Consider the following 26,988-nt stretch of genomic DNA (forward strand, 5'->3'; position numbering starts at 1 on the left):
TTGTTTTTTTTTTATTTGAGGTTGCTCTAAAATGGAAACACAAGCATAGTTCAGATAAATTGCTAAAATCCTGCTGCTAGATTCGCTCTGGATTTTATTAATTGAGGTCAAAGGCACAATCTACTTCTAACCCTAACTCCACGCGCCAATCAAAGCATATCGCCCCTCATATTCTGTGGCAGTCTCCTATGCAGCCTAGCAAAGCTGTTGTTATTATGACCAGAGCAATACTCCGATTACTCAATAGCTCTGATTATGGCCCTTACCTGTATGACATTATGTCGTGGCTCTGGGCCAATCAAAGATCGCGCACTACGTTTACAGTGAATGACGTAGTACGTTTTTGGGCACTCGCGTGTTACGGAAATGAGATGACAAACTCAGCGATATTACTCAAAAATATTCACAAGCCAACGAGGAGAGGAGAGAATTCAGTGGAAAAGTAAGACGTAACTGTATTACCGCCATAAACAATCACGTCTGTTTATCGGTTCGACCTTGTTTTGTAATCTAACAACGATCTGAAGCATTACCGTCAGGACACTAGCTTGCTTACAAAAGCTATGACAACAACCGCGCTGCGGGTGAAACTCTTATTCCACTACTTCTTCCACGTGTAGAGATATTTTTTCTGTTAATTCTTAATGAGAAAATGATAAAGCTGGGTTTTTTTGTAAATACGTGGAGTGTACTAATCATTACAGAGACGCGGTTAATTAAAAGACAAAGCTTTCCCAGCTGTCCTCCTAACTGGCTGTCAAATAAGCTAGCTTACGGGCTAGACAAAAACTAAACAATCAGCAAAACTGAGAGCTAACGTTATGTTAGCGCACAAAAGAGATAAACGTTGATTGTTGTGAGCTGCCGGAATTAAAGCCAGTGCTGATACTAATATAGCTTAACTGATACTACAGTCCAATTAGTTAAGGGAGAGCAGCAGTTCTGTATTACGTGAGTGTCCGATATGGTTGTACAGGGGGTTTACATCCATTATTAATGAGGTCAGAGGACAGATGTAACTGCTGGGTCGCTAATAGGGGTTGCTTTGGGACCATTTACGTTCTAGAACACCTTTTGAACGAATTGTTCGTAATATCAGTGTCGCATAGCCTTCCACAGCAGGTGTGGTTGCCTAATATAGTTTCCTAAACATTAAAATAAACATGCGTAATATTCTGTGTGCACTGTACCTGTTTATTGTCCATATTATGTCTTTTCAAACACGACTGTGGTACGTTTTATTATTTGAGTTAATAGTATAGCAGTCACATGGCAAAGCATTTTCACAGGAATACATGCTGGAATGTTTGTGGGCTTTAACCACAGCCCTATGAGCAGGCCTCCACTTAGTGTGATGCTGTAATTTTGCTAAGTTGTCTCTGAATTCAGCACACAGGTGACAAGCAACCAGACACTCGCTCTCAGACAGCCCTCATTAATAAAATATTTGTCTCTGTGTCTCTCCTTGTCTTGTGTCCAGATTGCTGCTCAGATGAAGAGGGTTTGCCTGGTTGACCCTCTGTGTAACCCTTCTTTGCCATGGCAACACCCTATTTTCCCACATTCCTCCTCCTCATCTTTCTGTCCTCCGTCACCCTCTTGCTGCTCAGCCTTTTGCCCTCCGTCACCCCCTCTGTTCCCTTCGCATTCTCGTCCGATTCCTCACCTTGGCCGTCGCACTCCTGTAGTCCGGGCCAGTCCTGGGCAGTCCGGCTCCAGGCTGACTTGCATCATGAGAAAGAGGATGGGGAAGAGGGCTCTAAGCAGCTGGATGGGATGGCCAACAGGGTAATAGCACTTCATTTATACTCGGTCCGATAGGTCTAACAGTTGGTTTTTATTTCCAGTTTTCTTACTAAAACACCTCGTGCATTTTATCTTGAAGGTGAAACTTTAGGGAAACTCATTTTCAACATTTTCAGTATCATTTTGTCCATCTTATCAAAGCACTGCACTGGTACATTTTTTTTCTGTTACTGTAGCAAGTCGAATTAGAATTTCAAAGGCTTTCTAATTTTTCAGACTGAAACATTATCCCACGAAAAAGGCAACTACATTTATTTGTTGCTGGTTGACACGATTTGAGTTGTATTGCCTTTTTCTCTTTGCATTAAACCTAAAGCGTTTGAATTAAAAGTAGATTTAGCACTCTTTTTTTTTTTATTTATTTTTTAGGTTTAGGTTTTTCTTTTAGGCTCATCATCAGTATTCTGTCCATTACAGGTAGCGGAGCAGGCTGGACTACAGAACCAGGGCCAGATTGGACAGCTCCAAGGCCATTACTTGCTGTGCTCTGTAAAACCTGATGCTGGATCTGCGGGAAGTGTCTGGAGAAGAAGAGTCCAGCCAGGGGATGTTCTAGCTGCCCATCCTCATGTCCTGTGGTACTCAAAGGAGAGAGTGCTGAGCCGCTCAAAGAGATCAATGGCCTTCAACGACCCCAACTACCCAAAGCAGTGGCATTTGGTGAGGATGTAAACTTACCACTTTAGATTACTTTGAGGTGCCGGTTCTGGACGACTGTTTGTGCCGGTTTGGACTTGGTTCACCTTTCTAAGTGCTAGTTTAAATGATCAGGGGCCAGAGAGACACATAATTTGATCCTGGCAGCAGTCTCTGAACTCTTGTAACTTCTGTCTGACCACGTAGTTTGTTTTACTTTCTTGTGCCATTTACTAGTTTAATAATGACTCTTTACATTTATCAGCACCAGTACAAACTTGAGGTCAACCGATATGTTTTTTTTTTGTTTGTTTGTTTTTTATCATTTGCCGTTTTCAATTACAGTAGAATGATTCATGGCCAATATATGACAGTGACATCATGTTGTTGTGTGTCTTTTTATCATTTTGAAATACATGCAACTTAAACATTCAACAGTACTGCACTTGCTTTATCATTGTTTAAGTCTGCTTACGTAGAGGTACAATGCTTGTATCAACAAAATAAAAAAATAAAATTCACATTCAAAGGTAACTGAAAGCATTGTTTCAAAACGACACGGCAGCTACAGTGCAGATGTTACTGCACTTATTCATTTATCGGCCTTGTAAAATAATTGATGGCCAATTTTGTAAATTGATACCATTTCCATCCATCGATCCATCCATTTTCTATACCCGTTAAATCCGTCGTTCGGGTCGTGGGGGGGGTACAGTACAGTATTGCAGTGGAAATCTTGTGAGCAGACTAGATGCACGAAGGCGGAACTGACCTGTAGGAAACATAGGGAACCTGAAGTGTGTAGTAAGAACAGAAGTACTGATTGATAACGGCACTAAAGAAGAGATTTGAGGATGTCCACAACACATTAGCTCAGGGCAAAGTCAATCTACTTCTGAGAGTTCATCAGAACGCAAATAATAAAACTGTACTGGACAATACCAGCGTCTTTGTTTACACTGTAAACCAAGAAACTGGCCCATCTCATCTTTGACTTCTCTAAATTAATCATTGTCAGCAAACACGCCAAACGTCTTGACAGTCTCATTTGAAAGTTCTTTAAACTGCTGTGACATTTGTTTTTTGAAACATTGTCAGAGCAACTTACCAGAGAGAAGAAAAGTAACGTTGTTGTCTAGGCTGAGAATAAGATGCAGGTGGAGTGCCGTTTTTAAATTGAATTTATATCTGTGGATGAAGATGAAGTCCGACAACCAAATTTGACTGAAGTGATCACCAAAGCTGCGTTCAATTAGCTTCGTATTTTAGAATCAAGCAACCGCTGCCGAATTGTGCTCTCCTTCCCGTAAGCAGGGACTCTATTTCTCATCTTAATCATGTTTACATGATCTCGATGGATTGTCTCGTTTCCTATTAACAGTGATTCACAAGCTTAACAGCTCTAAATCTCCTGTGGTTAGAGCAGGTGTGCTGTGGTCACAAAAACATCCATGTCAAGGTTAACCGCCTTGCAGTGATCCGGGCATTAATCTGGGCATTAATCTCTGTGCCATTGCACGTAATAAAGACCTGTGCTCCTAGACACACCTTGACCTTTCCTTAACCGTACACTCTCTTTTTTTTTTCTTGTTGATGGTTTACTTTTACTATAAACCAGTGGGAGGATTTAACCTCCCATTCCATTAACTCTTCCTTTTCTTCCTCCATCTATTCTCGCAGCATAATGACATCAACAGAGATATGGACATCAACGTGACAGGAGTGTGGGAGCGGAACATCACTGGTCAGGGAGTCACAGTGGTAGTTGTAGATGACGGAGTGGAACACACCCACCAGGACATTCACCTCAACTATGTAAGTCATAACTGCGACGGCAACTCTTATTGATTATTCCTTCTCTTTTGGCTGTTTAGTTATCTAGGCGTGACCTCATTCTTTTGGAAAAATACAGGGCCTAATTATTCGCATGGGTGTATTAAACATTGTGCTTTGTCGACTCTGCCAGTGGGTTTTATAAGTCATGGTGGAGCTTCAAAACCCATTGTTGATTGAAAACTGCTGTGGCTGCCTCTATTGTGAGTGTAGCTGTGAACATTGCAACACACTGGGAAGGTTAGAGAAGGTGACTCACAGGACAGAGGACACAGATGTTTGGAAATTCTCCGGGTTTTAATTTAATTTTGTTTAGTGTTGTTCTTATTGTGTCCTCACTGCTTCGAGTTTAGATGGAGTAAAATCATTTCCAGTTAAACCCGTTTTGTCCAACACAAAATCAAGTTTTACGGAGAGTAAACCGCAAAACCCGTGCGATTGATGCAAATGCTCCTCTTTAAGAGTCCAGAGGGCAGTTATGACCTCAACTCCAACGACCCAGACCCCATGCCTCACTCAGATGTGCACGGCGACAACCACCACGGGACTCGATGTGCTGGAGAGATCGCAGCTGTTCCCAACAACAGCTTCTGTGCCGTGGGTGTGGCCTATGGCAGCAAGGTGGCAGGTAACAGCCAATTTTGCATTGTTTTTGAAAAACTGGAAGGTTGAGTTAAGAACCTGCTATATAGACGCTGAGTCATTGGGAACATTCGTGTTGTGATGCACTAATCTTTCTGCTTGCTGCCCAGGTATCAGGGTCCTGGATGGCCCGCTGACAGACAGCCTAGAGGCGATAGCCTTCAACAAGCACTACCAAGTCAATGACATATACAGCTGCAGGTAGCAGGAGTGTTTCTACCTGATTTGATGATGTATTTCCATTCGAAATGTGGCTTTTATAACAATGAAATGTGACTGGAAAGTTATTTGCAATTAGCTATTAAGCATTACCCTTTAATATGCATAATATTCAAGTGTTTCTCAGATTCTGATGTAAACTGTCGTGTCCTGTAGTTGGGGTCCAGATGATGACGGACACACAGTGGATGGACCTCATCCCCTTGGCAAGGTGAGTCAGTTTGGCAATTGCACTCTTTGTCCTGCAGAGGGCAGTATACTGCAATGTCTCAATTACATTAGAGAACACATGCAGGGGGTTTTCAGTTGATGAATTTCTCCATTTTTTTTTTTTTTTTTTTTTTTTTTTTTAATTTTCACTCACAGGCAGCACTGCAACACGGTGTGATTGCAGGCAGACGAGGCTTCGGGAGTATCTTTGTGGTCGCCAGCGGCAACGGAGGTCAATACAATGACAACTGCAACTATGACGGTTACGCCAACTCCATCTACACGATCACAGTTGGTAAGACGAAGAGACGAGGTGCTCGCAAGTTCTTTTGCTTGCAAGTTTTTGCAAGTTCATGTGTGTTTTGGGTCGTGGATACGTTCCAAGAATTGACTGTGTGTGTGCTTGTTGCAGGAGCCGTCAATGAGAAAGGCAGAATGCCCTTCTATGCAGAGGAGTGTGCGTCCATGCTGGCTGTGACTTTCAGCAGCGGGAGGAACGATCTGAGGAGCATTGTAAGTCTAACTGAAACAAACTCGGGGCTGATGAGAGTAGCGAATGCGCGAGTTGTCGACGATGGGCAACCTTAGACCAGAGAAAATCTAGGTATGATAATGTCAGCACGTGTTTTTAATCAGCACCACATCCCAGAAATTAAATTCAGCTAAACAGGACCAGTTTAGTTTCTGGGATGTTTTTCTGTTTTTTAATCACGAAAGTTATAGCCGAAACAGTTGGTCTGAGATTCCCTCCAACATGCTGGTGCAGTCAAAACCAACCACGGCATCGTGGGTTAGACGACATGTAATTACAGCTGGTATTCAAGCCTTAACTACTATCAAATGTGTCTGCTGAATGGGAATTGGCGAGAGAGTCATCTGTAGAGACAGTTCTGCTCGGTTTACTTTCCACAGTGACACATGCTGTACATGTTAGTACAAAGAGTATCTGTGATGCATACCTGATGGCTGTGAAAAGGATTTAAATCTGGTGGGTTTTTTTCCTCTGTGGATTTGAAAAGCTGGAACACTGAGAGGGCGTAGTTGTCAACATGAAATGTAGACCGGTTTACTTTATGTCCCTTTGTGAAACCTAAAGAGGTGTTGTAGTGTCGGGGGCACTAGTTTGAAAGCTTGTGAAAGAGTGGTTCTGAAGATGGCTGATGATGACAGAAGTAAGGGCCTGTTGAAGCCACTGAACTCTGTTTGCCAATGTTTGAGGGTGTCACCGTGGTAACGCAGTTTGTTCCGGAGATGTCATCGCCTGCAGGAGAATAGCTTACTCAGGACCAGGCCACTGAACCACCACCAAGCCACAGTACACTCCCTGACTAAGTACTTGGTAAGCACTGCCTGTTGGTGTGTTATTCTTTGAAAGTGAACATGTGTAACATCTGGAGGAGTGATGGGGAAAGCAGAAATTCAGTGTTGTACATCGTGCTCTCACTGAGATCAATTTAGTGGCTGGTGGATCCATCAAAGATGATTAAGGAGAGACCAGGAGTGAATTGAATACTCTGTGACTGTTACCAAAGGGAATGTGGACCATGGCAACATGTTTATGAGGTGCAGAGGTGCTTGAACACAGCTGCCATGCATGAAGCTGGCTAGCCTTTCGCAGGGTCTGAAATGAACTGTCCAAGTACCAAATTCCACGAGGATTTTGTGTTTGGCAGGTAAATAATGTGAAGGCAATCTGCTACACTGGTTGTCTGATTCCATGCCTGCTTTGTAAAAAAGATACCGGAGTGTATTAAAAAGTTGCTATCCCGCCCAGCTCTGTTTCAGTCCATTTTTGTACTCCTCAAACAAAACCAAAAAAAAAAAAAATCCCTGAATGTTAAAAAAGAAAAGAATAATGAAGCAAAGTTTTTTTAAGTTTTTTTTAAAATTAATTTTAAAAGTAAAAAAAGCTCTATTATCAGTATGCAAAAAAAAAAAAAACATAGCCAAAAGCTTTTGAAAGTATTACATTTAAATTACTTTACAGAAGTTGCCAAAAAAAGGGTGAACAGTGTTGGGAGGGATCAGAGTTTGGTAGAACACCAGCTTGTTAATTAGAAGATATTCCATTGTGCAGCACAATTGGATTTCTCTCAAAGATGAAACGATGCCTCAATGATATTAACAGGCTTTTTTTTTTTTTGCCTGGTTGATGAAAAATACTGCTTGCTCAATATATTTTCTTTTTAATCTACCAGTGTCAAGCTAATTTTTTACATTGCCTCTCGGTGAAACGGCACAAGCACAACACTGAACAGTGTTTGGAAGCTGTGTGCAGAGGCCCACATGTGGATCTTAAACACAGAGCGCTCTGGGAACCATTTGGCTGTAAACATGGAAAACTTGTGACGTGTTTGCCTTGCATGTGACTGGATTTGACTGCCCACCAGAACACAAACACTTCGTGATTAGAGACGAATCCACAGAAAAGAATCACACTGGTCTGTTTTCATTTTCTCATTAATCTGTCAGGGCCTCAGCCCAGTGAGTGCAGTATATTAACCTCACACCAACAGCGCTGAACTCTGTCCACTGTCCACAAATCTGTCATATTTTCAAGATGGCTTCATGATGCAGGCACTAGTTTATGCACCAAATCTCAAGTTTAGATCCCTTCTTTTGAATATAACATGTTAGGTTTTTGGAAAAGCAAATGTGTTAATGCATACTTCTGCACATTTTACATTAAGACTCCACCTTAGCACTTCTAATGCCATTTCTCCTGTTCCGCAGGTGACATCAGACTGGTCCATGCAGCATGGGACGGGCTGTACTGAGGGCCACACTGGCACATCTGCTGCAGCCCCCCTGGCAGCTGGAATGGTGGCCCTCATGCTGGAGGTCCGGCCCTGCCTCAGCTGGAGGGATGTCCAGCACATCATCGCCTTCACTGCTACCAAGGTAAACCCGGTGAAACGTCAGTCATCACAATATTTGGCGGGGGTGTTTTTTTGGGGGACAGTTCCACTATATATTGGATTTCATCAAAAAAAAAAAATCAGGATGAACCCTTGAAAGCCAGTTTTTTTGTTGTGCTAAAGGGCTTCAAATGACTACTTTTAACCGCCTGAAAGTTTTGAATTTAATGGACAGGGTCAGTGATAGGAAGTGATTATTTTCTTGGATGGGTGTGCGACAACCTTTGTGTGAACCTTTCACTGCGACTATAGACTCAAACTGACTCGGAAAAAGCGCGCGCGCGCGCACACACACACACACACACACTGTTTAGAACAGCTCAAATTGTCCACTTACTGTGTTTCAACTTTGGCTTCCCAGTTATTTGAAACTTTTCATCGTGAAACTGAATGCAGCTGCGTTGCTGAAAGGTTCACTGGTCAAGCACAGTTACATTTGTTGATGTTCTCACTTTGACAACCTTGTAATCCTGTGAGAGCCAAGTAGGGCTGAGATGGCAGCAGTTTGCAAGCTGGTGCTTGTTATGACCGTATAAAACTGCAGTGATCAAAAGCTAGAGAGACTACGATGACAGCGAGTAATTTAAACCTACAAATCTGCAGGGATTAGCTCACGGTTAACTCTCTGTTTTCAAACAGTTATAAATCCTGTCTGTATCGGACAAAAGTCCTATTCTTTCAAAAACTAAGCCAGAAACTGTTTTAATGATATTTTTCCGGCGTTTTTTTTGCCTATATTTAGATAGTGCCGTAGAGATGGTTTTAAAAAAAAAAACAAACAGAGCAGAAAAGGGAGAACGGCAGGGAGGCTCCGATGAGCCAAATCGTAAGAAATGGGCATTTTCGCCCATATGTTACACACCTCACCTCATGGACATCAGTTTTACCCAGTTATTGTCACTCTAGAATATAATATTATGACTGTATCTGTCATAAATTGAAGCATATTATATAACTGTAATGACTAAAGAATGAATAGAGGGAAGCAGATAGCCTGGCTGTGTTCAAAGGTGATGAAATCTGCCTGCCAGCACCTTTACAACTACCTAATGAACTCTTTGTTTCCTGTGTTCATTTCCTGTAACAGCCTTGTGGTGAGGGATTATAATTTACTTTTATTTGTTAATTTACATTGCTAGACACGTACGTAAATGTAGACTTGGCTGCGTGTGTCATGGCTTTGCTTTGCTATAATCTTTTCTTTTTACTTACAGTGTGACAGTAGTGCTGACTGGGGCGTAAATGGAGCAGGTTTTCACCACAGCCACCAGCATGGCTTTGGTCTGCTCAATGCATGGAGACTTGTTAATGCAGCCAAGGTACACAGACTTGTCCTTTCCTATGGGAAAATAATTCACTAACGATGTTGCTAAATTAATCAGTAACTCGGGGTTATATCAGAAATCGATGTCGTAATCTCCACCTCATGTCCGCCCACAGTCATCTGTTGTCTCTCTGGTGTCTGCCTCAGGTGTGGGAGTCGGTTCCTTTCCTTGTGTCCTATCAGAGCTCAGCGATGAAGGAGGAGGCGTCCATCCTAACATATCCCAGAAAGCTGGTCCGTACCTGGAATGGTAATGATTTCCATTTATCTACTCCTTCCTCGCTCGCCCTGCTCTGTAGTGGACAGTTGCTTGTCACGGTTACTCATTGCTTGCACTATGTAACTGAGTCCCTCCCTCCCTCCCTCCCTCCCTCCCTGCCTGCCTGGTCCCTCAGTCTACTTGTCCATATTAGGGAATGTTCACTTGTTTGTGAGTTTCCTTGGTGAGATTTATTTTCTAATTTGTTCCTATTATCCCCCCGAAAAAAACTTAACAATTCTGCTTAGTAGCTTTTGTTCTTTATTCACTTCTTACTTCTCACTCTTATTTTCTTATTCAACAGTCTGTGAATGCAATCCGTCCCCCTCACACTTTCTTTCACAAATGCTGGTGATGATGACCTCATACTAGCTGAAGCATTTCCTTCTCCTTCATTTCTTTTCTGCTCTCCTCCCTTGATCTTTATCTTCCCTCCTTCATGGCCTCATTGCGGTTAGGAGCACTGCTACTGACAAGTGTGTGTGTGTGTGCGTGCGTGTGCGTGCGTGCGTGCGTGTTTGTGTGTGTGTGTGTGTGTGGTTTTTTTGCATGTTTAGACAAATTTTCCGATAGTTATGGATCAGACTCACAAAGTGTGTCTAGATATATTTTCAAGAAGATAAATCCCATCGGGTGTCTATACTTCACATTTTCTCCTTTAAATCTATCCTCAGTCTGTCTCGGGCAGCCCCCTGGGGGACTTTTTAGAACCGACAGCGTTCAGATTTGCTTGTCACCCTGCTCAGTGTTTGTTGTAGTTTCTATGTGTTTTGGCTGCCTCTTGAGCTAATGCACGGCCTCTTAAGCATCTCAGCTATTCTGCTTCCCATGTGAACATCGTCTCCACTAATGTTGAGTCTGTGCTTTCAGCTACAAGTGGGTCGGATATTTCAGTGAAAGGTTTGTGTTTGTGCGTATCTGCTGAGACGTTCGATTCTCATGCGCGTAGAAATCTTAGACCACAGTCCTCTCCGAAGAGTGGGAAAGAGGAAGAACTTGACTGTACTTGTGCTTTTAAAAAAGATAAAGAAAAGCAGACAAAAATACACGGCTAAGAGAAGCGCTGCTTCTTGCGCGCAAGCTATGCTCCGAGATCACGTGCAGAATTAGTTTCATCTAATCTGAATTGGCCAAATATGTTTACACAAAAGGAATTCAGTCCAGGTCTGTTGTTCCGTGTGACATACAGTGTTGTTCAGGAATTACTGAAATTTGAAATAAAAGGACATCAGAGATAAACCTATTCAGACGCACCTACCCATTAGTTTTGAATTAGTGGGCGTGTCCAACTTTTCACTGGCTTTTCACTGGCTGGTTAAATTATGGAAATGACAGTGATCAAAGCAACTGACAATTTTTGTAAAATTTTGTAGGGGCTCCTATTTTTTTATTTTTTTATTTTATTTATTTATTTATTTTTAGTTTACTGACCTCCTTAGGTATCCTAAAGACTGGCTGATGATAGTGAATGTATCTTAATACAATTAATATGATATTTGTCTTCCCCTGTTTCTTTGTTTTTTGTTTGGAGCGTTTGGTCGTCTCCATGTTGGTCTTTTTTGGAGCCAGAAGTCACCATATTTGGGTGAGAGGGTGGAGCCGGAGAGTGATGATTGGTAGCTTATAGGATAAGAATGTGCGTCTTCAATACATGTCTGTTCAACTGGAGAACTATTTTAAAAATTCAATTCAGCGCACTGAATCGAACGAGGCCGTCTAGCCAATGATATCACAATGACTTTTGGGGAAACTGCAAAGACTTATTATTTAATGGGACATCGTTGGAGCCAGAAAAGTTTTCTAGCCAGCTCGTAGCAGCAATTAGTGGCTGCTATTGCTCCTTAAAACACTTCCACAGAGTTTAGGCAAGTGGTGTAGTTGGTCATAGAAACTCTTATTGTTATTGGGAACAGTGTGCCAGAACGGACCAATCGTGGGAAATCATATTAACTTTCAGAAGGTGAAAATGAAAAAAAAACCAATAATAATTCTACAGTGTGTGTCCAAATTAGCACACACTGTGTGGGCTCATTTCCCTGCGGTCCTCCCCTGTTCCCTTCTTTTCTCCCTTAATTTCACAATATTACCAACTTTGCCTTCCATCTTTGTCCTTTGTCTCTCCGTCCCTCCTTCCACACCTCCGTTTACACTGCCTCTCCCCTTGTCTCTCTGTGCCTCTCCCTGCCCGGAGGATATGTACAGCCCTACATGGTCAGGGAGCAATGCTGCTCATTAGTAGTCGGAGCCGAGGAAACGCTGAGAAATGACCCGTCATTCGCACTTAGAAGGCAGACAGATGTCAGAAGACTCACTGATAACCGTTTCAAGGAGAGAACCAGAGTGTGATAGAAGACTGAATTCAGTGTCTCCTGGATGTCTTAGTTTCTTTCTCTGTTGCATAATGTAAAATAAAGTAAAGTAAAAAGATATTTATTTGAATGCAAATTTGAACAGAGGAACCTAAATAATAAGGACAGTTATTAGAAAAAGGCTGATTTCATCATAGTAAAAGTTTTAAGATGTATGAAATGAGCTGTTTTTTATTATTTTTTACATGAAATTCTAATCTGGATTGTAGAGAAGGTTTTTTTTTCTTCTTTTTAAAAGGCTTCGTGCTTATTTGGTGAATCTTGAAAAATGCGACCCAGCTTCTTCTTGTCTCTTCCAGTCTCTGCTGCTGACCTGAAACAGTCTGGAATGGAAACGCTTGAGCATGTGGCCGTTACCGTGACAATAACCCATCCCTGCCGTGGCAATGTGGAGATAGTGTTGGTCTGTCCCAGCGGCATGACATCGGTCATCGGGGCTCGCCGAGCCATGGACAGGTATGTGCAAATCTTCATGCCTATTGCCTCGTGCTGAGTAACATATGAATCTAGTGTTGATGGTCAAACTGAGAGGAAAATGATTCATGATGATGTCACAAGTAGAGTAATTGTTGTACCACATAATCCTGCAGGAAAGATTTATAATTTATAATATGTGTGTCGTGTTATGTGCCAACAGAGATGCTGCAGGCTACCAGGACTGGACTTTCTCCACTGTGCGCTGCTGGGGAGAGAGAGCTGAAGGCCAGTACACCCTCAAGATATCCGACCACAGTAAGACGCTGTTAACACACACCGACACACTCAATAGTTACAAACTCACACTTTTCTGATTTCTTTTGTCTAAGAGTTTTGAAGGACCAGCTTGTGAATTGTGATTCATCCCTGACCCGTATCTGTTTCTGCAGAGGACGTGTCGGACCAGTGTGGAGTTACAGGACTGCTGAAGCAGTGGAAGCTGACCCTCTATGGTTCATCAATGACCAGCAGTGACATAAAGGACAGGCAGACGTAAGGACCTAACGATTTTTCAGCTCCTTTATTATGTACGGCGTTTGCGGCGGTTGTGAGTGGTTCAGTGCACTGACCGATGGGGGTGTTCTGCAAGTTGATTGGCTGTTCATTGGCTTCTCCGTCGAAATGACAGCGTTTTGTTTTTATTATGTGCGATACACATTCTGCTGTCTTTGAACCTCGCTGCGTTCCTGGTTATTGGTTTAACCGTTCGGGGGACATTATACTTCAACATCCAGTTGCCACTGTGTGACGCTGAATCTCCCTCCTCGGCTAGCATGATGCTAAGCTATTCGGCTGCGGAGTTGTTGAGCCTCAATAACGGCAACGTGTCTGACGGTCCCCTGGACATCTCCATCATCAAAAGGCTGGGCCTGTTACGACGACCTCGCTATGTTCACAGAAGCTCCCGGAGAAAATTTATTATCCATCGGACTGGGTCATCCGTGCCGGTCATCTGGTCAGCTGTGTGCTCTGGCGCACAGCGTTCACGTCATCAGAGTGCTGCGGCTCTTCGGATTTGTAGTCCTCACGCGACTACAGCTGATCCTACTTATCTCTGGGCGCCGGATAATAAACACGGAGTGGACTTTAAACTTCTCAGGCCTATTGGAAGACACATGTCTGAGGCTCGTCTTAAAATCAAACTCTTCAATGTGCAATCCTTATATCCAATCCAAATAAAGTATGCCTCATCCAAGAGCACATCCAGGACAAGGATCTGGATATTATGTGCCTTACAGAGACCTGGCATCAGCCAAACAGCTTTTTTACTCTCAATGAGGCCTGTCCTCCTGGACATAAATATCTCCAGAGAACACGGAGCTCAGGTCGTGGCGGTGGCTTAGCTGTCATTTTTAAAGATCATTTTGACCTTTCTCCTGTGACTCTGCCTGAGCTGTCCTCCTTCGAGTGCTTGGCTTTCTGCTCCAAACCACCATATTCAATGACAGTGCTCCTCATCTACAGGCCCCCCAAACCTCGTTCCTCCTTTTTCTCTGAGATGTTTGAGACTCTGTCAATGTTCTGTTCCACAAATTCCAACACACTCATACTTGGAGATCTCAACATCCATGTTGATACTCCCAACAATCATCAAGCAGCTGTATTCCTTCATCTTCTGGACTGTTTGAACTTGGAACAACATGTCAAATTGCCAACACACTCTCGTGGACATACTCTGGATGTTGTCATCACAAACTCCTTAACTGTGCAACATCTCTCTGTTTATGACATGGGAGTCTCGGATCACAAAGTTGTTTATTTGGAGCTTCCCTCTCTGGACCGTGCCACCAATCCAAAGAGGAAGATTTCTTTTAGAAATCTGAAAAAGATCAACTCTGAACTTCTAGCTACTGACCTTAATATTCATATCCCTGTCTCCCTTCCAGTATCCATTAATGCAGTTGACTTTTATAACACCAGCCTTGCTAACATCTTGGACCATCATGCTCCTGTTAGAGAGAGAACAGTTACCTTTTCACACTCATCCCCCTGGTTTACCCCTGAGCTGAGGAAAATGAAGACAGCTGGTCGAGTGCTCGAGAGACGCTTTTTAGCCTCTGGTCTGCTAGTCCACAAGCTAGCTTATCAGAAGCATCGAACGATATATTCAAGGTCTCTCAAGAAATCCCGATCACTATTTTATTCATCTGTTGTCTCAGATAACCCTGGTAACTCCAAAGTACTTTTTTCCTCTATCACTCATCTCCTTCAGCCACGAACAGCTTCTATCATTGACCCTACTAATGACATATGTGATAAATTCCTTTCCTTTTTCCATAATAAGATCCAGACAATCAGATCAGCCCTCATCACTCTCCCCCCAGCACTTAGCCCTACTACCAATTTACGGCTCAGGAGCTCTCCCCCCTTTTGCTCGTTTCAAGAGGTCTATGTGAAGGAAGTTGAGGCCACTGTCAGGGCCATGAAACCCTCTACATGTGCCCTTGACCCCTTCCCAACAGCCCTGGTTAAGGCCCATATTGCCTCTCAGTCCCCTCATCACTACCATAGTAAATACATCCCTTCAATCTTGTCACATTCCCCCCACTTTGAAATCTGCCATAATCAAACCCCTCCTTAAAAAATCTACCCTGGACCCCCAGGACTTGGAAAACTACAGACCCATCTCCAACCTCCCCTTTCTCGCTCAGGTTCTGGAGAAATTAGTCTCAGTTTACATTCAAGAGCACCTCCATGACAATAGAATTCTGGACAAATTTCAATCTGGTTTCCGTGCGGCCCATAGTACTGAAACAGCTTTGGTCCAGGTCACAAATGACCTGTTGATGACTGCTGATCGTGGCTCTTCTTTACTTCTCATCCTTCTTGATTTGTCAGCAGCCTTTGACACTGTTGATCAACACATCCTTCTCCACCGCCTACAGCACCTTGCAGGACTCACTGGCACAGCCCTGGACTGGTTCCGATCATACCTGATGGACAGATCCGAATTTGTCTCCATTGGTCTTGCCAGATCACTGAGCCATCCTGTCTCCTGTGGTGTGCCCCAAGGATCAGTCCTTGGACCTCTTCTTTTTAATCTATTTATGTTCCCACTTGGGCGCATTATCAGCAGCTATGGGGTCTCTTTTCATTGCTATGCCAATGATACTCAGCTTTACCTTAAGTTAGGTAGCAATGTGCCTGAGACCCCACCCCTTTCATCTTCATCATTGCCAGCCCCCTCACCTTGCCAATTGCCCTCTCTCTCCACACTTACAGCTTGTCTGGAGGAGATAAAGGCATGGATGCAGCAAAATTTTCTCCATCTTAACAGTTCAAAAACTGAAATGATTCAAATTGGTACTTTACATCAAATTCAACAACAAAAAATTCTCAACATTACTTTCTCTGGCCACAACATTTCTCTTTCCAGTATGGTCACCAATCTTGGTGTTATTTTCTCCGAAATATTCAAATCAAATCAAATCAAATTTATTTATATAGCACATTTTATGTACAAACAGTTCAAAGTGCTTTACATAGAATAAAAGCATTGCAGCAGGGAGTGCAAGAAGCATTAAAAATACATAAAAGAATATAAAGAGAAACAAATAAAATCATTTAAATGAATTTAAAAACAGGCAACAGTCTAGATAAGTTAAAAGATATTTCATGCATAGACACATGAGAAAAGAAGTGTCTTTAACCTGGATTTAAAAATGTCTACATTTGGTGAAAGTTTAATCTCCACTGGCAGTTTGTTCCACTTGTTGGCATATTGCAAAACTCCGGCCCTTACTCTCTCTTTCTGATGCAGAGAGGCTCGTCCATGCTTTTGTCTCCTCCAGACTTGACCGTTGCAACGCACTTCTCGTTGGGATTCCTGGCAAGAACATACAGAGATTACAGTATGTTCAGAACTGTGCTGCCAGGATCCTGATGAGAGTGCGTAAACATGAACATATCACCCCTGTTCTCCAATCTCTTCACTGGCTTCCCGTCTCTGCCCGGATCACTTACAAAATCTCTCTGGTCACGTTCCACTGCCTGCATGGTAATGCACCATCTTACTTAAAAGACCTTCTCTCCGTTCCTCCAACACCAACCTTCTTCACACTCCCAGAACTCGCTCCCGCACCATGGGAGACCGGGCCTTTTCCTGCGCTGCCCCTCGGCTGTGGAACGCTCTGCCTCCACATCTGAGGGCTCCACAGACTGTGGAACACTTTAAAACAGGCCTGAAAACCTTTCTTTTTACCCAATGTTTTTTTTATGATCTCCCTTTGAATGCTCTATCCTGTATTTATTTCGTTTTTGCATTTAAAGGACTCACTACTTTTATTTGTGTATTTTATTTGCATTTTACTGTCCCTGCTTTTGAACCTAATATTTGTCTCTTATCCCATTGCAGCACTTTGAGATTTTATTGTAAATGTAAAGTGCGTTATAAATAAAATGTATTATTATTATTATTATTATTATTATTATTATTATTGATTGGCAGGCTGGTGGAGGAGGCTATGAGTGGTAAATATTTGGACAGCAGCTTCTCCCTGCCCTGCCCTCCAGGCTTAGACATCCCTCCAGAGATCGTCAGCCCTTTCACCTCAAACAACCTCAAGGTAAATGCGAGCCTCACTCCCACAGACACGCTGAATAGCTTATTTCTTTTCGCTCGAGATTGTTAGTCGAGTCGTTATTGTTTGGAAAAACTGAAAGCTTGTCAGCTGTGACATTATTCACCCACGTTTTAAAATGAATTGATATTCAGTCAGTCATGGGAGTCTGATAAACTCTCTGATGTCTGAAAATGGAGTGATGGTTGTTGGAGTGATGGTTGTTGTTCCAGACAACAATTTTAACCCCACTAAGAGTCTGACACGAGCTGTTTAGAGAGGTTTTATTCTAATATTTGTACCCTATCATCAACTTAATCATCATTATTTGCCTCGGCTTTATCAGGGCAGAACAATAAACGTTGAGATAGACACACCTGCATCTTTTTTTTTTTTTTTTTTTTTTTTTAAGCTCTTTTTGCTTCCATCTATGCATTCAGATTTCCAGATTTGTAATGTGACATCTCTTTTTTTTTTCTTCTCCCCTGCCAGTTCCTGCTGTTGCTTGGATGCTTTGCTCTTTTCTGGTCCCTCTACTACACACTCGAGGTCACCCTGGCCCATGTGGACCTCAGGGGCCTACTGTGCTTGCCCAGGAGAAGAGCAAGTCGCAGAGCTAGGAGGGAGCGCCGAGGGAGAGGAGTGGAGGAAGCATTGATGGGGGAAGAGGCAGAGGAATATGGGGAGGAAGAGGCGCAGGACTCGGGAGTGGAACTGCAGGCAGTGCTGGACTCTGACACCAAAGTGCCCCTCATCACTGGAGAACAGCTTGCAACATAGCACTGAGCCTGTTAAGAGGTCAAAACCTTCTCACTCACTGTGCCCATGGGACTTCTCAGGCTTTTTTCCTTCCTCTCCTCACTCCTAGACTGCTTTTGATCCCACCAGAATCCCAGTGGTGGTGGTGGGGGTGGTAGCCTTGGAGTGGACTGCAGGTGAACTTGAATGAAGAGGGGACTCTTTGTACTCTCCTTTATTTCCCAGACAAGTGTCCTTGTATTTATTTGAACTGTGTATCTCTATGTGTACACTTCTCCCTGAACAACTATCCTCACAACAACAAAAATAAGGATGAGGATAAAGTGAGGATATTTCTTTCAGTCATGGGTGTGACATTTTTTTAACAGTTAAGTTTATGTAAAAGGTGGGTGTTGGGCATGGGGATTAATTTTCCAGTATAATTGCACATGTGAACGTGTTAAAGTTCAGACAGGCTCTTCTGTCAAAAGTGTATCCAAAGAATATCTGAGTTAAAAGCTTAATTGGATACATTGTGAATGTGTACTTGAAACATGCAAGGTCTTCCACTGAAGGGTGATAAGTGAAATTTTCGCGAGGGTACCGATGTTTTTCGAATGAGAATTATTTTCCAAGTTGTCATTTTATGCATTCAATCTTTAAGTCTGGGGTTATTATCTGTGGATTATCAAGCAACTACTGACATAAACTTGAAGAGGGATTTTCAAGTGGGGGATTTTCAATTTGCATTTTTTTTTTACAAAGTATAATATATAAACGATGTGTGCCTGCTGTACAGATGTACTGTTTACCACGTGTGTTAACAATTTCTACAAAGTGTTTTTAAGAATGTGTAAAGAGCCGTATTTTATTTTTCTTTGTCCAAGTGGGTGCAGCTGGAATCTGTGTTTTGCTGTGCAAGTCACAGGTGATTTCAATGAAAATAGCTGGTGAATAAAAACAAAGACTTTTGCTGATACACCTTGCGAGATACCTTTGCTTTTTTCTCCACCACCATCACTCAAGCACACATTGTGAAACGATAACATTTTGTCTGATTGCATGAACACGTCTGTCTGCGGTATAACACCAAATGCAAGATCTTAATAGAAAACATTTTACATGGTAACGCTCATGGCCGCCAACTTCTTGAGCAAGCCTGGGAGACTAAATTAGCCTTGAACTACATGCTAAAATCGGACACAGAGTTGCTAACATGATAATGTACGGTTGATAGGTTTATACTCGTCACAGCCAAAGATTCAGCCGAGATTGTGAAGATGGGATGAGTCTTTGAAACCCGAGATGACGTGTACGCTACCAGGCTAACATTCAGCATCTGAGATGACAACTGAAACCATTTCAGTTGGCCTGTGTCCATGCAAACATTCATTAACTGACACTAATAATACTGTGAAGGTTGACATGAGAGAATGCTATTTGTTAGCTTCAACACGTATCTGCTTGTAAAGTACTGGCAATGCTATAAGCATTTCCAGTCACGTAGCATGGCTGCAGAACAAAAAGAAACCCTAAAATTACACTGCGACTAGCTGCATGTTTTTGGTACCCAGCATCAAATTTCAAATGTAAACTCCTTTATATTTAAAAAGATTCTGGTGGAGCTTTCAGAAAGCATACATTTTTTAGTTAAAGGAGACATTCACATTTGTTTCTCCTCTCTTAAATCAATACTTGCATGTGTCTGTGTTAATCAAAATGTGACAAGATACTGTCGCCTACTCCATACATGGGCTTTTACATGCCTTCTCCTTAGCCCAACTCCAATTAAAGATGATTATTTTTCACATTTCCATTGTACATATGGCCATGCATTGGATTGAGAAAACAACAAAAAAGAACTTTGAAATATTAATAAGAAGAAGACATGTTTCCACTTTGCAAGGTAGCATAGCTACAATCCGTTCCACCTGTCTAATTTCTCAATATGATAAGACTGAAATAGCCAGAGTCACAAGACAGTTCACAAATGTATGTCAAAGGCATTATTTAATAAGACAACGTACAAAAATATTGGCACTGACACAGGCTTAGCATTGTGGTAAGTGGTAGGCTACTATAGCTGTAAAAAGAATATTGGCACAGCGGGGTTGTGCTTGTCACTTTGGAATGAATATCTCCTCTGCAAGTTTTGTAAACAAATTTATATTTTTACCAGTTTCCAGCTCCAATGTTTGAAAAATCTACGAAGTAGATGCCATGATTCCGACATCTGTTACAGATCGGAGATTTATCTGGTCAGTTAACTGTGACATGGGAGCTGTACGTCAAACTTTGTACGAGTAACAAATAGATAAATGGTTTGAGCTACACGGTGATTTGGTTCATCACCTAATTCTTTGGTCGTTTTCAAGGTTACGATTGCGCCTTATGGTAGTCAGTTGTACTGGTGGTCCTGCTGCAGGAAGGCAAAGCAGGGTGGACTCTGCAGTGGTCACCAATACAAGCATGGACATAGGAGTGTTAAGACTAGAAAGGAACATAGTTGTTAGAAAATCTCTTAAATCTAAAGCAAACAGGGGAGTTATAGTGGACCAGTTAGATGTTTATAGGCTCTAGGAGGGTATAAGGGGCTTTCTGAAACTTTGGGTAAAAGGGATGCTAAAGAGGTTTCGAATATTTGTGGCTCAGTGATTTTACAGGATCTGCCGGGCTCTTCCGTAGCTCATCCCTTCCTGACTTGCTCCCTTATTGGATCCCATCTGTAAGCCAATCACGTTTTTGCCAGCCTTCATCTGCTCATCGCTGAAATCTCGCTTGTTCTCTTGTGCTTTCCTGCAACACAACATTAAAACAGTCACACAGGAAGAAAGTTTTGCAACACTCTCGTGTTTGTACAGTGCTTATTCTTGCTAGATTATGTTAATCCAGTATGTTTTTAATGCACTCACTTAAAGAACCAGTTAGGGTCACCGTTGTATGTGCCTTCATCCTTGGTGACGGCCAAGCTGCCTAGGGCTGACAGGGTCCTCTGCACTGCTGCCAGGTCCTTCCCTGTACCAGTACATACAGTATAGAGTATTTAAGGATCATTCATACCACCGAAGCCTTGTATGCTAGCCATTAAATGTCTTCAGCAACCAAGGCCTGTGGATGGAGAAATCACTCTGACCTTCCCAGAGGTCCACAGTCTGGAACATGTCTGTTTTGGTGACGCCATACTTCTCTGCAGCGTTGAGGAACTGCGAGATCTGTTCCATCTGCTTGAATGCCATGGTCGGCTTCTGGACCTTCTTCACAGGTTTCTCGCCAAGGAACAAACTGTTAATAAGTTCACTCAGGATCTGGCAAGGCAAGAATAAACACAGGGAGATTGAGGAGAAGCACAGATATTAAATATCAAGCTTAAAGCACAATCTACGCAAACAGGGTCAGTGCACTCACAGAGCCGTCTTTCAACCAAGCCTGGAAGCCCATCTTGCCGGGCTCTGGCTTTTCTCCGCCAGAGACACACTGACGGCTGATCCACTCCACCAGGATCTGCTCCAGTTCTGGGTCATATTTGCTGTCAATCTTATCCTGAACCTGCCGGCTCATGCCATAGGATGGACCTTTGTTAGCCATACCGACACTCTGTGAGGGAAGAGAAGTGGGGAGGTGAACTGAAATGTAGGCGATGAACGGAGAAATGAGAGAAATAAATCAGAGAATCAAAGTAAAAAGATCAATCTCCAATTATCAATCTCCTTTAAGTTTATCGTATTTGTATGAGAATGTAAGTGTGATGATTGGCAATTCAGATGTAATCATTATCTCCCATAATGACAATTTCCCATACGTGTTAATTGTAAGTTATTTTCTCCCTTTCTTGCACACTGTGATCCTACTATTATTACTTTTTAGTCCTTAATGGTCGCTTTTAGGCAATAAAAACAAGAGCTATAATTTACACAGTATAATTCAGATGGAGCTTGCAGCAAGCGCACTTGCACAACTGTGCATTTGAGTGAACAATCTCTATGAAGGCATACTTACTGTCAAACAAACCTACAGACACTCCATCACGCAGTTTGTATACTGTATACTGCACAAACACTGACGACATGCATGGCAGAAGCGTGTATATAAGCGGAAATGCTCAGCACTTTGATTACCTTTCCCAGAACACTTGCATTAACAGTGTTGTGTCTCCTAATGCACTCCATTCAGCCCTGTCAGAACCTACAGTATGTCTGAGGCAAAATGGTGTACAGTGGGAGCTCTGTATCAGCCAGCTGCATTCTGATCCTTTAACACACTCACATACACACAAACCTATGGATGCATTCTCTCCCTTTAGGCTTTTGGATCTCTGTCAGCGCATACACACTGCCAGCATTTTTTTATTATTATTTTTTTTATGCCTCTTTATTGCCTTTGGGCTAACAGCCAAGTGCAAAACCCATATCAACGTGCTGTCAGCACCATCCAACCTTTGTTGCCATCTTGATGTCAGGTCACGTCAACGTCCTGTTCCTGGGGAGGTTCACAGTTAAGATGTTAAAGGTTAAACTGAGGAGCTGACTGTTGGGAGTCTCAATTCTGGCTCAGGATGAGGAATTCGTTGCCAGGAGCAACAGCGCACTTATGTTTGTGAGCATCATCAAATAACTTTTTTCCAGTTGGATGTGGTTTCAATTGCATCAAGTGACAGAATACAAAGTGGTGCAAAGTCAGACAAGTTTGAGATACATCGGTCTTATAAAACAGTGATGTTTCAAATGTTTCATGTTCCAAACAACGGGCAGGCACATAAAGCAGTGTAAAACCAATACATGAGAACTCAACCTTTATTTTTCTTTATTCAATTTTATTTAAATGTATTCTAAAATATAATCGAGATGTCAAAATGTTAAACCTGTAAGAAGACAAAGCATACTCTGTACAGTACGTAAAAGATGGGCATGGCCATTAGAGGTAATTCATAGGCTTATAATTTGGCCATAATCATTTTAGGTTTTTGTAGTCTTTAAGTGTCATAAATGAAATTATTTTTTCTCCAAAGCCTTTAGGCTTTTTTTGTCAAGCCTTTAGTTGATACAAAGTATTTAATCTCATACATTTCCCTCAAAAACAGAAAACAACCAAAAATGGATCATTACCGTAGCATGGCTTTGGGTATGCTAATAATTTTTGGGATTATGATATAAAATCAGATGCCTTCAACTGTATATGATTCATTGTATCATTATCATTTACAGAAACTTAAATTGACTAACAGCCACCCTTTACATGAGCTAGCATGCATCGAACCTGCAGGATCATTTTAGCTTTTCTTCACTGATGTAAACATCAATCCTGATAATTATCTTCCCTGTCATTGAATCCAAATTTGAATTTGTGATTGATAATCATGTGAAGACAATTGTGACAGATGTCAACACGGATAGCTATATTTTGTTGCTTTAGCATCAGCAAACGTTGTTAATCTAGCTTGAAACACACAATCTCAAGCTCTGCTCATTTTCTGTCAGTGGCTGATGAAATCATTGTTGACCAATGCGACTAACATTGTTCACATTAAATTTGTTTAAGTCCTGAAATGATCAAATGAAAAACAGTATAACCGTCTATGAGCAATGAATACCAACAGAAGTGAGTGAGCCGGCTGAGGGAATGGTTACTCATTGCTTCTGTAACCTTAAACAATAAACAACAACTGGGGAAGTAAATCACTTTAATAAGTTTGTGGTAATGTCATGAATGGAGGATGCTAGTTTTAGAGGTCTAACAAGGCTGGAATATATTAATTTTTCATCACCTTGGTTAACGGGGATCTGGTGGACGGACTCATTCTTTGAGTTGCCATATGAGGAACTGCATTTTTTGGCACCTCTGAGTGGGCTTCATTTCTCAGCCCTGAGGGATACAGCCTTGTGCAAAAACAGTAGCGGCCCACTGGATTTGGCCCATTAGAATTGTCACACCAAATTTGTTACTATTGTCTGTTTAGACATTCAGTAGACAGTGAGAAACGTTTATTTGGAGGAACTTTCAATTAGTTTTAGATAAGTTAGGTAAAAAGACATACTGGATGTAGAGAGTGCCAAAGACTCTAATGGGTTGCTGCTGGTACACAGTGTCTTACCACCAAACATCCCTGTCTAATACTTTTTGCATTCCCTGTGGTGCTTTTCCAGACCACCAGAAACCAAACACACGCACTAGGCAACACACTAACTTACATTCCGCAAGTTTAGATACTCTATCATAGTCTCTTTCTTGAGCGCACACAGGTCGTTATACACCAGGCTATTCTCACTGACTTGAATCATTATGTAATCATTGTTACAGAGTATGTGTTTTTCTGGTATGCTCCTAAATTGTCTTTTTTTTTCCACTGGCCTCCAGTTGTTAGCCTCATAAACTACTCTGTGAACCACAATTGCAAATAGCACACAATACACCCTTTGTGGAGGGAAAAGAACATAAAAGTTCTGTTGCTAGCTCAGCACCATGTCTTGTCAAGAGAAATGAAGAGAAGAGAAGAGAGGCGAAAGGAAGGCAAGGGAAAGGAAGGGAAGAGAAGAGACGAAACGTGTGCTGCATGACAACCATACAAAGATCACATAATATTTTTAGAGGTTAAGGGAGTCCGTTAGGGCCTTGTATCTATGACTGGTATTTATGAGTATCCAGGGGCCTTTTGCTATGCTTGGGATCCCGCCAAGGATCCAGTAAGTCAGGATGATCAGCTAAACAAGCTTCTGTTCTGTCTTTCCGCTTCTCCTCTTCCACTTTTTCCATTAACACAACTTCGTCAAAACCAGCATATATCTATGCAAATACTCCTGCTATCTTTTGTGTTTTAACATCTTTTAAATTTCGACAATCAAAACAGGTCAGAGAGAACTATTGTTACTAGTGCTGGTACTGTACAGCATGTACAGCAGTTTGCTGCCACTGGTAGATCTAATTCATAATTACACGTAAGTAGTTTCAAGACCAACAAAAAAAAAAAACAAAGGTAATGAAACAAATCCAGATTAAACCATATCATACTTAAAGAAAAAAAGAAAAGCTAAGTTAGTTAGACCACAGTTATTCAGATGGGGGAAAATAAGCCTCAAGTGCCTCCTTTCAAAAGTCCCAGAGTACTGAATCCCACTGACATGACTTCATCACTTTTGTCCCCGCATTCTCCCTTCTTGTGTTATTCCAGCTCTGTTTGTCTATTACCATGGTAATATGCCCAATGCCAGAACAGGAAACCAGTTTGAGGGCTGTGGCAACTGTGGCAGCCTGTGGGGAAGTGGCGTCATGCAGGCTTGCCTCCTCTACAGTTAACCAGCTAACCACCAAATAATGATTTGGTATGAATAAACTTTTGCTGTGCAAATTAAGGTCACTGTAAACATTTGATTCCTCAGAATGAGTTTGTTCAGTGTTGTGTGTTGTGTGTAATAAAGCTAAATAGCAAGATATACTCGAGCTTATCAGTTTAGCTGTATCAGTTGAATCATCTGGTTGAAGGAAGCTGTCCCATAGACTGCTGCTTCCCCCTCAGCGCTCCGTTTGTCCTGTGGCTCTGGTTTTTGAAAGCTGCTCATAAAACTGCTGCTTTGGCCTGAGCTGCCAGACTTTAGCTCAGAAAGTATTTTCTCAAATTGCTGCCAAGGCCCTTCATGGTTCTGATTATTCTGACAAACTACATAACTGCTGTTTGTCAGAGCTGATTTGTCTTTGACGACTTGGAGCCCTCTTACACAGACATGTTTAGTTCCTGGTTTTATAATCAGCCGTGCGTCTGGTTTGTTTATGTGCTACCACAGGATTGGCACCGTAGATAGTGTTATCTGCTCCTGTTGCTGCTGTTTAGAAACCAAGCTGCCCACTGGTACTTCCCATTTACTGCTGCTGGCCTGCTTTTACTGGAGTCATGGGTGCGGCCATATTTAATGATTCGCTAATTATCTTTAGTTTAGATACTTCAGGCAGCCATTGGGCTTCAAGCTGTAGTTTCTAAAAAGATCCCAAAACTTGATTTGTGTGTTTTAAATTTCCGTGTAAAAAAACATTATACTTCGCTCCTCCACTGTGCATCTATATCGTCATTAGGAAGTGTTTATACAGCTCGTACCATTTCGCCCATATGCTTCCATAGCCCATGTATGGGAGTGGAACATTTGCTTGTGCAAAGAAGAGATCTGCAGCACAGTGTGGCTCTCTTCTCTACTTCTTCCTGTACTGTCTTTGCATGGAAAATTGTTCAAATAACACCAGAATCACTTTTAAATCAAGCAGAGGGGCTATCTGCAATTAGACTCAGTGTAAAATACAGTCTGTATTAAAAACAGAAATAAAACAAAAACAGGTACATTGTGTTCAGTGGGACTGAGTTTTAAGTGAATTATAACTGTTACCCTAAACGACTGAATTTAAAGAAGATGAGTTAAAGAACTTCTGAAATTACTCGACTGTGTAACTCGCTGAGTTTAGATTCATATTGAGCTCAGCTGTCTGTATGTTCCCACAGTTGCCTCCTTGATAACTTTGTCACTGAAATCCTGCAGATGTCACCTTATTTTCATAGACAAAAGATTCAAAGAGACGTTGTTTGGTAAGAATTTAGGAAGGCCCGAAAGCAGACCAGTCTGCAGGAATGCAGATGACAGCATCTTTCACCAACTCAAAACCCGGTTTTGGAGAATTTGATCCTTTATGGAGGAATAGATGAGAGGTATACTCACGGTGTGAAGGAAGGGGTGAGTTCTCTGCTGGCTGCTGGTGCAGTGTGTGGGACGAGAGGGGATGCTTGACTGAGCGTTTGTATATGCTACACAAGGACCTCCCTCCCAAAAATGCCGGCTTTAAAGGGAGCAGAAGAGAAAAGATGACTTCACTAGTCTGCCGAGAGACGGAGGGAGGGTGGAGGAAGGAGGGAGCACAGAGGAGTAATAGGAGAGAGAGGGGAAGGAAAAAAGGAAACTTCATCCTTATAAGGCAACAGCCTTTCAGCAGCTCCCTCTCCCTGCCTGTTGCGTTTCTTACCCTCGCG

At 42.1% G+C, this 26,988-nt stretch overlaps 2 protein-coding genes across 3 annotated transcripts; one reads left to right on the forward strand and one right to left on the reverse strand.

Moving 5' to 3' along the window:
• The first annotated feature begins 328 nt into the window (after window positions 1-328).
• Window positions 329-18,969, forward strand: pcsk7 (proprotein convertase subtilisin/kexin type 7). Its single transcript, XM_075473948.1, has 17 exons — window positions 329-442; window positions 1,481-1,788; window positions 2,224-2,466; window positions 4,123-4,257; window positions 4,738-4,903; window positions 5,028-5,118; window positions 5,293-5,347; window positions 5,503-5,641; window positions 5,759-5,859; window positions 8,080-8,247; window positions 9,479-9,583; window positions 9,736-9,838; window positions 12,516-12,672; window positions 12,854-12,948; window positions 13,083-13,185; window positions 17,141-17,258; window positions 17,745-18,969. Exons 2-17 carry the CDS (start codon window positions 1,540-1,542, stop codon window positions 18,030-18,032), a joined length of 2,316 nt encoding a protein of 771 aa, XP_075330063.1. The 5' UTR covers window positions 329-442; window positions 1,481-1,539; the 3' UTR covers window positions 18,033-18,969.
• A 1,012-nt stretch (window positions 18,970-19,981) lies between these two features.
• tagln (transgelin) lies at window positions 19,982-26,807 on the reverse strand. 2 transcript variants are annotated; one of them, XM_075473949.1, is made up of 6 exons: window positions 26,681-26,807; window positions 22,424-22,466; window positions 21,396-21,584; window positions 21,124-21,295; window positions 20,903-21,005; window positions 19,982-20,786 (listed from the first exon to the last, which is right to left on the reverse strand). In XM_075473949.1, the coding sequence occupies exons 2-6, from the start codon at window positions 22,433-22,435 to the stop codon at window positions 20,648-20,650; spliced, it is 615 nt and encodes a 204-aa protein (XP_075330064.1). In that variant the 5' UTR covers window positions 22,436-22,466; window positions 26,681-26,807; the 3' UTR covers window positions 19,982-20,647. The 2 variants fall into 2 exon arrangements, with proteins under 2 accessions (XP_075330064.1, XP_075330065.1); XM_075473950.1 differs by lacking the exon at window positions 22,424-22,466 and having other exon boundaries at window positions 26,681-26,793.
• Window positions 26,808-26,988: the final 181 nt, after the last annotated feature.

The sequence above is a fragment of the Odontesthes bonariensis genome, chromosome 9, assembly GCF_027942865.1.
Source record: "Odontesthes bonariensis isolate fOdoBon6 chromosome 9, fOdoBon6.hap1, whole genome shotgun sequence".
NCBI classification, from domain to species: domain Eukaryota; kingdom Metazoa; phylum Chordata; class Actinopteri; order Atheriniformes; family Atherinopsidae; genus Odontesthes; species Odontesthes bonariensis.